The sequence below is a fragment of the Phaethon aethereus genome (genome assembly GCF_964289735.1).
Source record: "Phaethon aethereus genome assembly, chromosome: Z".
In the NCBI taxonomy this organism is placed as follows: domain Eukaryota; kingdom Metazoa; phylum Chordata; class Aves; order Phaethontiformes; family Phaethontidae; genus Phaethon; species Phaethon aethereus.
Window position 1 is genome coordinate 40,503,379 of NC_138577.1, and position 15,877 is coordinate 40,519,255.

General features: G+C 39.4%; 1 protein-coding gene across 1 annotated transcript in view; it reads right to left on the minus strand.

Moving 5' to 3' along the window:
* Positions 1-15,877, minus strand: part of PCSK5 (proprotein convertase subtilisin/kexin type 5) — a gene marked incomplete at its 5' end in the record, with an annotated part of 195,672 nt that overhangs the window by 121,748 nt on the left and 58,047 nt on the right. The window contains one exon of the mRNA XM_082013448.1: positions 633-776. Within this exon, the coding sequence (XP_081869574.1) occupies positions 633-776 (144 nt within the window). The remainder of the gene's footprint in view (positions 1-632; positions 777-15,877) is intronic.

The window sequence follows — 15,877 nt, forward strand, 5'->3', positions numbered from 1 at the left end:
ATAGGACGCAGAAAACAAAGCTCTATTGCAAATTGTGAGGGGACTCACTGGAGTTATGACAGATTTACTAGAAAGACCCCAAAGTATTCTACACCTGTTTTTAACTGAGTGGATCATAAGGAGTCATGACCTTTTCCTCTAACATTATTTCTAGCAGTAAGATAAAAAGTTTTAAAAACAAATACACAGAAGGATATGCCTAAAATTACAGTCTTGGACAACAGCTACTGTCTTGCTAGCTAAATGTATTGGCCAAAAATGGACTTCAGCTGCACACATTAACCGGAAAGCATTGTATTCCATTTCTAAGTTCTGACCATGTGAGGATATTAAGTAAAATAATTACAGAAAAGAAAAGAAGCATCTGATGATTAGTTCCAGTCCTTCAGAAATTCAGGACTTAGCTACAAGAGGCATCCAGATATTAAATACATTCAGACTGAACATAGTCTTAAATAAAACAATACAGCTTACCAAAAGCTGTCTTCCTTCCTCCCACTGGTGTTAACATTTGAGGAAACCCTTGTATGATTCTTTCTCCTTCCCTCCTCCCTCCCTCCACCTTTCCAGGAGCAGCAAACTTATTCAGGGTAATAATAAAGCAGCAAATCTGGACTCCTGTGGACACTCACATAATTCTGCATCAAGTCTGGATGGTTTCTTTCGATGCCGTCATCCAGGATAGTGACCACAACATTCTTTCCAGTGTAACCTCTTTTCCAAGCACCTACTATATTCATATCTGATTGGCAATGGTGGGTGTTATCACTGCAGTGCTGGGGAGAGAAGAGGAGATAAAGATGTTGGATGTCGCAGATTAGTGAGCAGCGTGGAGTTGAGATATTATCCTACTTAGATTAACATTACCATTTAAATCAGCACATGAGCATATTTATTTGAATAGCAACTATACGAGACTAACACCTTCATTTAGACAGAAAGTAATTTTAAAAGAAATGCCAAATTAAATGAAAATTCCTAGACCTGCTTGTTTCTCTTTCAGATTACTCTTTATGCTAAGCAATAGAAAAAGGAAGCGTCCAGCCATTCTGAAACACTTAGAAGCCCTGTGTAAAACAAAGCAACTATTCCTGGCTGTTAAGCATGCTCATTTGAAATGCACATTTGAACTATTTGAATTTTTTTCAGAAAAATAAACCATATGTGGATAAAAGTAGACAAATGGCTGTATAGAAATGGTCATGGAAACAAAACTTGCTTTTTGGAGCTTATGTGCTGTATAGCTTCTTGACAGAATGTCTGGAAACTAATCCAGATTCATTTCTATCTACAAAAGAAGGCTTTTGGCAGGTTTTGTGCAGTATCAGCAGGAGATGAGCAGCAGTTAAGAACCTGTAACCAAAACAACACCCTGAAAAACTTGCAGCTTAAGGTGTCTGATGAATTGTAGATAGATTGAGAACAGCCTGGGGTACAGCTTTCAGAGCAACCAAGTCCAATGTGGTGGAGAAAGAAACTTTAGGGTACATTAGAACTGAAAGCCTCTTCTTGATATGAATGCACCCAGCTCATGTGAAGAAATCTCGCTTTCTATGGCAATGAGACATGACCCTCGGGTATTCATATGCCCCATTAGCGACTCTCTAACCCACACGCAGAGCCCTCCCCTGTGAAGCGAGTTCAATGAACCTCTCATCAGCACTGCTTCCCTTGAGTTCTTCCAGGCTTAGACAAAGTAACAGGCAAAAAATTGAAAGAAGGGGTGCAGGGAAGGGGAAAAGCAGAAGGTGGGAGGAAGGAAAAATAAATGAAAAAAGAAACTTGTATCATAGCAACAGTGGCCACATGAGCACGCTCCACCTCTCTCCCCGCTCCACTGCCTCATGTCCCCACTTCAGCCTCATGTTTTCACACCCTACAATTTCTAAGGAGTATAAATACATTCAGAGGGATGCACTCCACCTTGACTTAGTCCATTTCTCACAGATGTAAGCACACTGACGAATTGTGAGCCATACTGGGTGCAAAATGACGTTAGATTACTATTAAGTCGTCGTTTTCCTCTTCCTTTTTCTCCAGTTTACCACCCTGTACTGTCATACACAAACCAGAAGACTTAAAAGTGGTCATCTGCTGTTAGTAAAGCAAGATTATATTATTAGGCACTATATAGATTTACAGAGTACAAAGTCTTTCTCATGGTCTTTCCCTCGTGTCTGCAAGTATGTGTCTCCCTCTCTCAGACTTCAGGAACCAGTTCCAAGGAATGCATAGGGCAAGCTTAATGCTTTTGTTCTGTGTATTGTGTGGAAATGCTCACGCTGCTGGCTTTATGAAATTAATTACAGTCTAAACTTGCCATCTGTACACTGAATGTACTGGCTGTACACATGACGCTTTCTAATGTGCAAACACAGAAAGTGTGTAATGTTTCCAGGTGCCTTTGTATTTTTCAAAAGTGTTACTGAATTAAGCATCACAAAATACCTGCAAAAGCTATGAATATCATCATTCACATTTTGCTGATGTGAAGACAAAGAGACAAGAAGGTGGAAGCACCAGCCTCCAGCCACAGAGTAAACCCAAGGGAGAGCTGCAATGGGCAATCAGGGTTCCTGGCTCCGACCTCCAGTCACATTTACTGGGCCATTATGCTGCGTCTTCATCCCCATCTCCAAAATGCCAAATGACCCTTTGTCTGCTCTGCTGACTGTCTTGTCCTCTCTTCCTAGGGGATGAGCTTGTTGTTTTGCTTCCATGCCAGTCAAACTACTCAGGCTGAGGAAGCATATGGGTTTTTAATCCCCATTCTCTTGCAAGCTCTTCGGCTCTCTGCCAGAAGATCACTGCTTTTTCCCTTAATGATGTTGGCACAGTCAGTTCCCCTCACTCACCTCACCTGAACTTCTGCTTTTGTGGTGGTGGCTGAAGGGACTAATTCATCAGCTGCTTTGCTACATGCATGTAGACAAACACAAGACAAGAGACATCTCTTGCTTTACCATGTGCTCTGATGATTCTCTCAAGAGACGTGCCAGATCAAACTGATATTCAAATGATCTCGCTCTGCTCCAAGACAGGGCAGAAAGCTAGTCTAAACAATCTTCCTGCACAAAAGAAATTCCAGGGGTAAAGCAGGCGTAACTGCATGCCCAATTATTACTTTGGATCACAGCATATGTAACATATGGATACAAAATGCAAAGGCAGCAGAAAAGCATCCAAATGGGATTAGTTCAATGAAAGGATTCAGTTCTTATGGTTACAGTACGTAACTTAGTTCTTACGGTTACAATACATAACTTACTTTCAAGTCCTGTTAAACATAGCATCTTTGTTTTCTTTTCACCTCTATTCCTTCTCTCAATTCTTTTTCTATCTATGCTCTCCCCTCCCTGCTCCTAGCCTTATTCCTCTCTCCCAATACTGTCTTTTACCACTTAAAATGCCAGTTTTGCTTGGTTCACGTCTGATCTCAGATTCCTGTATTTTAACCACGAACTATACCTTCCCCCAGATTAGTGTGTGATTTTCTCCAGATTAATCACATTGTGCACTTTTCTCTCAAAGCAGTCAGATTTGGCTGTTACCAGGAACACTTTAAATGCTGGAGTGCAGTTACTCTTCAAGTACTAGATAATGTAGTATAGATATGCTGTTCCAAATTGAACAGCATCTAAGATCTCATCTATTACTTGGTTTCATTTGCACTCTTTCCCATGCCTTTAAATTCCTCTTTCCTTCAAAAACATTTTTTGTAAGGAATTTTCCGCTACTGGTTTCCATTTTATAATTTTTCTTTAACCGTGTGCCAGTTCTTTACCACCTATCCAAATTACATTGTCAGCTTCTTAGCAGAGAGCTGTTTTTTAATGAATTTGGAAGCACTGTTTCAATTTACAGTTACCGAAATAAAAAATAATAAAACATCTGTCATGATAATAAAAATTACATGATCCAAAGTGATAGAATTTTATATCAATGGGCAATTACTGAATTTTATAGCTAATTTTCAATCTACTTTTCCTCTTCTCTCTTTTTAGAATAAAAACAATCTTTTTCATAATAATGTACAAAAGATGTGTGCCTGCAAGTTTTTAGTAGATCTGTTAATCTGTGAACTGTTGTTTTTTTAATTTTAATGGGAATAGTATAAAATAGGTTAGTCTGCAGAATTTCCCCCCTCCCTAAGCACAAAAAGTAATTCAGAAATTTCCTGCATTGATACAGTGACTGGACAACTGCAGTAAGCTAGCACTATTTCAACATACATTGTTTTCATCTACTGCCTGGAGGATAACATCAAAAGGAATAAACAACCTCTTGCCCAGTTACATAGAGTAATTTTATTGAGATTTTTAAAAGGCATTCCAAGGATGATGTTTTTCTTTGGACTGTTTAATTGGAAAATGGTAATGATACCACCTATTTCTATTTAATAGAAACCACCTGCAAGGTTGAGAGACTCTTGAAGTACACATAGGAAGGAAGTGGGCTTACTAAGACCTTCTTATAGTAAGAAAACCTTCAAATATTTAACTTTTCTCATATAGCATACATACCATTAGAAAAGTTTCTGTTTTGATGTTTGCATGATGCTTTCAGAATCAGACATGGGCCTGGATCTTCTTAGCTATTTTGTGAAATTCTCTCTAAAAACTAGATTATGGTCATTATCACTATCTTAACGTTTGTCATCTGCTGCATTCATTTTTGTGGTCAGAGGCTTGGTGTATCCCATTAGGGATCAATAACAAAATTGAACAGTTATACTGAGAAATCAAGAATCGTATCACCAGTCAAAATCTTTAGGAACTCGAGAACTTAAAATCAAATTAAAAGAACAATTACTATAAAATTCTCTTCTGTCTTTTGCAATGCCTGTTAGTCTATAAAAACAGAGTAGAAACAGAAGTTTCTAATCCTGTGACATGCAGTCTCTCAGAAATGTCGCATTGTGCTCTCTGTAAGTCTTCATGAGGTACCTTGCATTGGTTTCCTGCAGTTTTTGAGTTACAAGGTGTTCTTTAACAAGACCTTTTAAATACCGAAAGTGATATAGAGAAACAAAAGATGACAATCAGAATGACACAATTGTAAAGACCAATTGTGAGTTGGCAGGTCTTGGATCTCATTTAGTGAAAAATTACATTTGCTTCTGATCCCAGGAAAGCTCTGAAATAGTTCACAATTAGAGATGAGAAAAGATAGACTCTTTTAGTATGATGAAGAACAAGAACAAGAAGAACAAGACGACGGTCTTCCTGGTTTCATTAGAGTAGTAACTAAATGGTCTTTGCTACACACAGATACAAGCAGACTACAGTCACATTCTCTACATCACGGGGTTTTGTCAGCTGCTAACCTGCGAGCATGGAGAGGACTGGAGAAGTTGCACAAGACCACACATAGAGGAAGGACAGTCAAGGGCTTATGCACTGACCTTGATCAATACAAGCAAGGAGAAGGGGGACACACAGGGCCAAGGAATGGATCGGGCATTTCGTGCAGCTAACAGAAAAAAGAGACTATCCACCTGTTCTGTGAAGGGAATGTAATGTGGGGCATTTGGCACTCTTAGCTGCTCCAGGCAGCAAAGTTTATCAGCTTCTAGCTTTAGTAGAGGAGACATCCTGATGGTATGTTCAGCTTTCTGAGGTACAGTTTCGTGCAGCATTCTAAGTTAAAACTTGCCAATTGGTCTCACTTTTCCTGCAAAAAAAGGAGAAATAATCTCTTTTCTTTATGCTCTTGATGTGATCCAATTTTAAAGTGGAATGAAAGAAGTAAGCAGGAAGGTAATGAGGAGAGTTGGAAAGGTAGACTCCTTGTTAAAATGGCTGGTATAATGTAATAGAAATCATAACAACATGCTCTGAAGAGCATCATAACCTGTAGAGCTAATATGATCTACTTAAATTATTTTTGGCTTCTCTAGGTAAGCACTTAAAAGCTACATTTTCTAAGATGACTATTAAAATAATGTTTCTTCTTAAATGTCGTCCTTCTCACATTTTTTTTATTCTTTCATCACAGTAAACAGAAGGTGAAAGAAGGATTTTTAGGAGGAGAGGAAGGTGTACTTCCAGTTTTTTTTTTTAATTTGTCTCAAATATCTCTGATATTTAGTGCATGATACACAGCAATTGCTAACTGCATAGGGAATTATTTTCTTCAGAGTTTCATCTTTAAATAATTTCTGATTATTGCTGTACATAACATTTTTAAGCTCTAGCAGAAGCAGGCATATTAATATAAAGTCTGATTCATCTCAAATAGAAGATTTTTTTTTTCATTAAATACTATCTGACTTCTGGAGTCATGCTATACCGAATTGCTATTTTTTTAATCTGTGTCTGTATCAAGAGAACTATTTCAAGAGTGTACCATATTAAATATTTAACACCAATTTATTGCTTGTTGAACTTCAGAGGGTTTAGTTAATTTACTTCAAAGATGAATTTGGTTCTTAAGCTTTATTGATTCTTTAAGTTAACAAACAAAAATGCACTTAGAGGCCAATAAGAACAATCACAGACATACATTATTTTATGCCTGTTTAAGCAATGAAGGAGAACAGGAAATCAATATAAAAGGGCTTCTTGTATTCACAGGAGTATCTGATGGCTATAGTGAGACAAGAATAATTTACAAGACTATATACATGGGCTTTAGCAGTGCAAAATAAGGAGCTCATAAATCTTATTCTTTGGCTGTGATTACTGTGCTATTCTTTCAAAAAACAGAATAATTCATAATGTGCTAAATTTGTATTCGAGACAATTCCATAACTTTTCCATCACTGGCACTTTTTTGAAGTCAACACTGGTTGTTTTTCTGCAGCCTGTGTGCTGGCTTAAACACAAGTTAATTCAGGGAAGCCCTGTATGTCCATGTCCCATAGGCTGATGACAGCGCAGCCTTTTTAGGAGCAGGAAACTACCCTCCTTCTAGGTCTGCAGACAGCAAAGTTTCTCTCCCCCTTGCAGAGGTTCTGTGCCTCTGGAACCTGCAGAGGCACAGAAATAATCTGCCTCTAATATCACCTCTTCTTTCTACATGGGGCATGACCTGTGGCTCCATTAGGACGTCTGCCTCTAGTCCTGTCTTTCCCATGTGGCAGAAACATGAGAGACTCCTTCAAGACAGAGAAAAATGTAGCTAAAAATGCCTCATGGTTATTGTGCATGTTCTGCCACCTCCACTAAGAGGCAAATATGAGAAGCAGCATTCACAAAAACTGTAAAAGGCCCACCATATCATCCCAGAGAGCAAAAATACATATATGTACAGAAAGAAATGAAAGAAGAAGATGATGATGAAGAAAAAGAAGAAGAAATTGTGAATAAAGGCAGCCAGAGTGTGTCCATTTTACCTTGGATGCAAAAATCGTCCATATGAATGACATATTACAGACCTGGTGCACCTTGTATATACTTGAATCAGTGCTCACATGTTAAGAGGTATGTGTCAATGTATGGACAGGTTTCTCCCTGGGAAATATTGGGAGAAATATAAGAACCTGATGCAGAACATCTTTGGGAGACAGTAAAGGACAGAGAATGGAGAAAAGAAGTAATTTCTACAGTCTGTGGCTCCTGCTAAGAGATGTAAGAAGGAAAGAAACATGCATGGAAATACATCGGTATATATGGCTGTATTCATTCAACATGACTGCATGATGACTGTTACAACTGTTGCTGCTACTACCGATACTACTGCTATTATATAAATAGCCTACTTAGCAAGAAAAGGCCAGCAAGTGGATCAAAAGTTAATGCATTTTTACCTGCCTGAAGTCCTGTATAGATATGGCAATTCTTTTATTAATTAGAGAGGATATGTGAAAAGAACAGCTGCTCCCTGGCCTCAGCTGCACACCATCAACCCTGGGGATCCAGTATTCATGAAGGATGAATAATTCCTCAGAGAGACAGTTCTTTCCAGTCTACTATTTTTTGTGGCCTTTGCTTCATATTTGACCTTCTCTAAGTCCCCCAAAAGATAGAAAAATAGAGCAGTTTTACAGAAAGTCCAAAATGCCTTTTTTTTTTTAATGTATCAGTTCATGAAGTCTCCCTCTCTCTCAAGCTAGACTTGATGTTTTTGTTATTTATAGGGTAACATTTAAACAGAGAGATGGTAAGTCTTGCTTTAAAATAGTTTTCATAAGTTCTAAGGAGTCCTTCTACACTACTAAAGACAGGCTCTTCACAATTTAGTTTTTAAGCTGTTTTCAAGTCAAAGACCATTACCTCTATCTCAAGTTGTGAAGAAGCATGGGAGAGGAAGGTGGTTTGAACATATGCAACACATGGAGAGAAGGTCCTAAGCAGATGGCTTCAATTAATCATTAACCTTCCCATACACTGATGAGAGTGCGAGGAGCCTGGGGCTTATACAAACCCACTTCCATTCCCTTCCCTTCTCTTTTCATCTCACAGCAAAAAGAGAAAAGTCATTTTTTAAGAAGTATATTCTGTTATGGGAATGTTAGGAGTGGGGGCGGAGCAGGGAGCTGATTTAGGATGGACCAGGAAACTTGTTTTTCTAAGAATGTTATGAACTTGTAGGACTCATGAGGAAACAGATGAAGAGATGTCTCTGAATGCTCATACCCAAATTCTAAGGACTGCTGCACTACTTCGTTGCAGTCCTTTTTTCTCTATTTTATGCTGTGACCAGGTCCCGCTGACCCATGAGGCAATAGCCTGGTGACATCTGGTATTAATGGAGGGGTGTCCTGGAGGAGAAGGAGGGGGAGAGAGGAACAATGAGAGGAGGGGTGTGAGACAACAGGACTTGTTCAGGAAGCTGAAGGAAAGATACGTGTCCCTACTCTTCCTCAAGAGACAAAAGAGGGTAGGAAAAGCAGGGCACACACAGGTCAGAACACGATGACAGCCCCATATTCCGTTATTAGTAATGGAGGAGCTCTTCCCTGTTTTCTTGTAGGCATGTGGAGTTCCTGAGGCTGGAACTGTTTCACAGTGCCTTTATTTCAGCAATAAACATCTATGCTAGTCAATACCCAGAAGCCTTTTCCCTAAGAACCATAAAAAGCCATCAGGTTATTGTACCCTTGGTCCCATTATTTGCTTGTTTGGTATGTCAGAGGAGATTATTAACTTGCCAGAGGACAAACTTTAAGCTCATGAAACTATTCTCTTGAGACAGAAGTATAAAAATCACTCCATACCCTCCTTAGCCTTACAGAAATGTTTAATCTAACACTGAAATGCATGCTGTGAAAATTCATTAACAGTACAGGATCAGACTGAGATGAATGGCTGCTATTTTAGTTTGCCTATAGGGAAGTAATTGCCCCAGGCACCAATGGGCTTCTCACCATTTGAACGTGCTATGGTTGATGAATGCAAGGCCCACCATGTATTATAAGAGAAACCTGGGAAGATAAGGCCAAACCACTAGAGGGAGTGGCTAGTTATATTTTGCAGATGAGATCATCTGGCAGAAATGAGAGAACTAGCCCAGAGAAATCTAGGGAGGCCTGGGAAGGAAAAGGAAAGGCTGTTAAAGAACAAAATAAAACAAAAGATTTGCATAAGGCAAAAAAGTACCACACAGTTACTCTTGTTACTGTCTCAGGAAACCCGACTCAGCTGATTAAATGTTAAAGTCCTTCTGAATGCTGAAGAAGTTTAGTCCAGATACATATGACACAGCTGTGCATGAAAGACTGTGCAAAATAGGCAAGGAATGTAAAAATCTTGTGAAAATTGCAAAAGGTCTTAAAGGAAATCTCAGCAGAGTGTCAGGATTCAAGCTATCTCAGAAAATATTGATATGGCAGAAAGGTTCTGGAGAAGTCCAATACATTTGCAAACACTGTTTTTATGGAGAACTGGACACAGACCAATGTCTATGGAGCTTTCTAGTAACAGGACTTCAAGGGACTTGGGGAGCTGCTGCTAAACTAAACCCTCGACTTTATCACTAGAAATACCTAGATTGTGTAAACTGCAGCCGTCCTATGAATGAACTAAACCCAGTTGCAAATAAAGCAATTGAATATGTGGAACTGATCTGAGAACATAATTTTGAACTGATACTAGAGGAATGTAGTCCTGCAGACAGACAGAATACACAATCTCAGTAAAAGCATATTCTATACACATCAAAGACTTGAAAATGTAATTTGTCTAACTGGGACTAGGAAGAAAATCACATTTGTGACTGTCAGGCTTACATAGAGTCTGTGCATAGGGCAGTTTCAACTTTGAAATGATACCCATTAACAGGAACTGCCTTAGCATTTGCATGTATCTTACAAAAAACAGGCAATCAGCAGATGGGACACCCAGAGAAAGTACTGAAGAAAACTATGATCAGAGCATTGTCAGAAGGGAAAACTATACACTATCAGAAATAAACTGAAGTTAAGCACTCTTAATTTTATGATTGTTGACAATTCCTCTGTGTCCACTGCTTTCCAGGTACGACAGCTACAAAATACTCTTTGTGGCTCCTCTTCCCTGTGGTCTGCATTCTTCCTTGTTATTCCTACCATCTCTCCATCTCTTCTGTGATTTCTGCCAGTTGGCCTTCTGACTTTCAGCTTTCTCCATTTTCAAATCTCAGCTGAAAATGGATCTTCTTTTCCTTGTTTGTTTTGGTTCTCCTACTACCTCTGCTCTTTAACTAAAAATACTATTTTAACGTGAATGTATGCTAAAAACACACTGCAAAGCTAAAAAGGGTCTCCCAAGTAAAAGGGGGGATTCTTGGGGAAATACAATGTACCTCCAGTAAACAAATTGTTTTCTTCAACTGCTATGTTCTACCGTGGAAATGCATGAGGCAGTTACAAAGATGTTTTTATTTACTTTAAAACTGTAATGAGATCTTTGGAGCCATTAGAGAGGTAGTATGAATCCGTAAGCACTTAACACAGACACTCATAAGGAAGTTAACAGAGGATTTGACATGTCAGGTTGTACTTTGAAGTGATTATGATGGCCTAACAGATATAGTCATACTCATTTTATTTAAGGAAACTTACTGAGCATGTGTAATTATTAAGTCTCAAATCTTAAGAGGCTACAACACTTCCTTGTAGTTCAGGAAAGTTGAAATTACATTCTCCTGCAGGACACACGCAAATCTGATGACACGGAAATTAGTGGAGTGAGAAGTAATGACAGCAATAGAGACAGAGTGATCTGGATCACTGATGAAGGTGAACCTATTTAAGTGGTGTGCTTGTAATACCATTTAATATACAATCATACATAAAATTATGCATGTACAACTGAGAGTGCAAGGCATAAAATGAGGGAAAGCATCCAGAAACACAGTAATGGTGAAAAGGATTTAAGATGTAAGGCAGACACTCACCTACAACTTCAAGAAGATGCTCTATGAAGCCATGTATTATTCTTTGATAGTTAAGCAGTGGGATAGCAACAAAAGTGGGTTAACACAGTTTCTCTAATGACATCAACAGCATTATTCCTGGAATGATACGTGCATGTACCTAGTATTGATCTTTAAAAAAGGATGCTCTTTGAAAATGAACAATGAGTCCTTGCTGCTTGTTTTCTGAATCAAGTGCTGAAAAAACAATTTACAGTGATTCTTAACAAGCCTTGTCTCTTAACAAGAATTTATTTTATCTAAGAGAAGATGAAGACAGGACTTGACTACAGCATGCAAGTAACTCAACGCAGCTGAGATTTTTGAAGGGGGAACATTTCTTTAATATAGTAGAGAATGGCCTAACAATATAAGTAGAGAGCACGATAAACATGCAGCTACAAAGTGTAAGATTTTTAATAGTTAATTGTTAAGACAATGCTCTTTTGGATGTGATTCTTCTACAAATGCAATCTTTTATCTAATACATGTATGTCTTACTGAAAACCTAGTAGCTTAATTACAAATTCTGGGCTTGTGATTGTAAATTACCACTTGTACTGATTGTTGGTCAAACAAAATGATCCTACAATCCTCTGCCATATCTGTGAAATTAATCAACCAAAGAAGTTCAGATCCTGATGCTGGCTCCCGTGAGCCTAAAGGAGCTCTGTGTCAGGAACTCCACAGAAACATCAGTAGGAAGTGTGATCTGGGAGAAATGAACTTTTTTCTGCCATTTAACTCAAATACTTTGAGAGGGAGCTTCGGTGTCTGCAGTTAGATGTTGCTTTAAAGATAAGTGTATCCTGAACAACTCCACTCTAAATACACACAGAAACATTAATTACTATGAATAAAACTCAATTACATATGTAAAGCAATAATGTCAAAAAGGAATTGACATAAAACATTCACATGAGATGATGTTTTGAGGTTTTTTCCCCTTTGACCTTTACATGCAGGAGTGGGTGACAAAATTTTTGAAAAAAAATATTTTTTTTATTACTTCTGGAGCATAATCTAGAAATCGATGAGCATCTCTGTGCAGAAGTATGGATCGTTTTAAAACAGAAAGATACCAGTGTATGTGGTCGCTCTGCTAGTCATATGAAAGATAAAGATCTTTCAAGGAAAAAAGGTCTCTAAAAGCAAGAAGAAAGTTGATTTCGTTTTTACAACCTTGGCGCTGTATAAAGTAAGTAAGGCTTTTATATTGATTCAACCGAAGACCTGTTTCAGCATCTTGTTACAGACACCCTGGTCAATTCCTGTATAGATCTAGGGCTTGACATAAAACAATCCACAAAACCAACTTAAAAGAGTAACCACAATGTAATAACAGGCTTATTTAAACACAAAGTTTGGGCCAGTTAGCAGCCAATTAATGTTGGTTTGGGGGACACTGAAGAAAAATCAACAAAACTTTCAAGTACACACTTACATTTAGGAATATGCTTAAATCTACCCTTGATCTGCAAAGCATTCAGGTGGATGCCTAATTCCAGTGAGATGCATGAGACCTCATCACATGCCTGTGTACTTTGCTGCACAGTATTTCATTAGCAGCACCATTGCAAGCAGCCACTTTATGATGCAAGATTTCTCTTTTATCCTTATGAACAGCCGAAACAATTTTTTTTCCTGTTCAGACACTTTTCGTTAACCTATCATCTTTTGACTTATGGATGCCAGGATTTAACATGGGTACAAAGAGCAAAAAAAGAATCTAGGTGGGAACTTTTCAATTCACAATAAATGTTTTATTTGATTGCTCTGTATTTTTCTCCTTGCCTCTCCCTCAAAACCAACACATGAATCAAATGAACAACCTGATGCAGTATGATTATAATGACAGGCTTGCTACAGAAAGAAGAAATGGGGGAAATCTGCTCAATGCTGTCGCTGCATGCCTTACTTTTAGTTTGAACTTTCCTATATTTAAATCAATGTCCTAGTAGCACGCCTATTCACAACTACCTAGAAGAAAAATGGTGATGACTTAGATTTTTTTTTTTTAAAACTAAACTCATATACAGACATGTAAATTGTTCCTGTCCTTCCCCATACAACATAACTACATCAGGAGATCTCTGCTTCTTAGTGCCTACCTGGAGGCAACATGGGTCATAACCTCTGTTTCATTCACAGTCACACTCACGCATACAACTTCTACCTGGTAAGCAGCAAAAAGAGATGAGTGGCTCAGCCTTAGGTTTATTTTTCCTATTAGATTGTGGGATAAATCTTGTGTGTGAGTCTTTCAAATGTTGAGACAATCTAAGACTTTTTCTAGGGCTTGGCAAAGTAACAAAACAAGCTTACAAAGTGGTTTTGGCCACCCTTGTAGATTCATTCATTGAGAGTATCTACGGAACTAGTCCTCAGAATGTTTCAGTGGTAATAGTTTACACGATATACAACATAGTCTCAGGCTATCAGCATGTTTGAAGTCTCAAACAAGATCAAAGCTGCTTCACACAGTGTGGTCAATATTGAAACTTTTGAATACTGGAGAAGGAGCAGCAGCCAGACACAGTGAAAGCAGACTGCATGCCTGATGTGAGTGCGCTTAAAAGACGGGAACCTTTCAGATTTTTATTCTTGCTCACTGGTCAGTATCATGCAACTTCCCTGTTAAGCAAAAAATGGATCAATGTCACCACGGTTTGTTTGGACAAACATTTTCAAAGGATAGACATAATATAAAAGAATGTTTTAACTTTCACAATACTGTTACCCTCTTTAGTTCATCACCAACCTGTAGTGGGAGCAGATGGAAACTACAGGAGACAATGTTTTAAAAAGGAAAACCATATAAGGGTAGCAAATACACCTAACAGTGAAATCAAAACTAAGAGAGTAGACACCCTAAATTGAATGTCAAGATCCTCAAGAAAGCTGAACCAACATAACTTACCAGTGTTGTCAGAAAAGTTAATCCTGCTCCCTTTTCCTTTATTTTTTTTGTCTCTGCTGTTCAGGTAGTCATAAGAGATGATGCAAGAGATTGGGACAGGATTAAAAAGCTGGGGGAAAAGATATTGTAGGTCATAGGATGTTACACAGAGAGCCTTGAGCTAGTCTTTGGTGTCTTGGGAAACATCAGCAGATAAGGGAAACATCAGCAGACAAGGGGTCTGAGGAAGTCTTGAGACACAAATTCCGTGGGCTACAAGAATTCAGGGATTTTTTCCAGAATCATGTTTTCTGTAAGCAGACCAACTCCTTAAGGGCTGTAACATTTTCTAAGTAGGCAGTATTAATTCCCCTATCGACATTTCAATGCATGTAGATGAGATCTTAGTTAATCAAGGATATATGGATTTCAGTGTTTCAGCAGCTGAGATCATATAAAGCCCATCCAAACAGAATCACAGACTCATAGAATCACAGAAGCATTAAGGTTGGAAGGGACCTTCAAGATCATCAAGTCCAACCGTTAACCCACCATGCCCCCAAACCATGTCCCAAAGTGCCACATCGACGCCTTTTTTGAACACTTCCAGTGATGGTGACTCCACCACCGCCCTGGGCAGCCTGTTCCAATGCTTGACTACTTGGTGAAGAAATTTTTCCTAATATCCAATCTAAACCTCCCCTGGCGCAACTTGAGGCCATTTCCTCTTGTCCTATCACTAGTTACTTGGGAGAAGAGACCAACACCCTCATCGCCACAACCCCCTTTCAGGTAGTTGTAGAGAGCGATAAGGTCTCCTCTCAGTCTCCTCTTCTCCAGACTAAACAATCCCAGTTCCCTCAGCCGCTCCTCATAAGACTTGTGCTCCAGACCCCTCACCAGCTTCATTGCCCTTCTCTGGACACGCTCCAGCAGCTCAACATCTTTCTTGTAGTGAGGGGCCCAAAACTGAACACAGGATTCAAGGTGTGGCCTCACCAGTGCCGAGTACAGGGGGTATAATCACTTCCCTACTCCTGCTGTCCACACTATTTCTGATACAGGCCAGGATGCTGTTGGCCTTCTTGGCCACCTGGGCACACTGCCGGCTCATACTCAGACAGCTGTCAACCAGCACCCCCAGGTCCCTTTCCGCCGGGCAGCTCTCCAGCCACTCCTCCCCAGGCCTGTAGCGTTGCATGGGGTTGTTGTGACCCAAGTGCAGGACTCGGCACTTTGTCTCGTTAAACCTCATACAGTTGACCTCAGCCCATCAATCCAGACTGTCCAGATCCCTCTGCAGAGCCCTCCTACCCTCCAGCAGATCAACACTCCCACCCAACTTGGTGTCATCTGCAAACTTACTGAGGGAGCACTCGATCCCCTCATCCAGATCATCTATAAAGATATTGAACAAGACCAGCCCCAGAACCGAGCCCTGGGGAACACTGCTTGTGATCGGCCACCAGCTGGATTTAACGCCATTCACCACAACTCTCTGGGCTCGGCCATCCAGCCAGTTCCTCACCCAACGAAGAGTAAACCTGTCTAAGCCATGAGCCGCCAGTTTCTCCAGGAGAATGCTGTGGGAGACGCTGTCAAAGGCTTTCCTAAAGTCCTGGTAGACAACATCCACAGCCT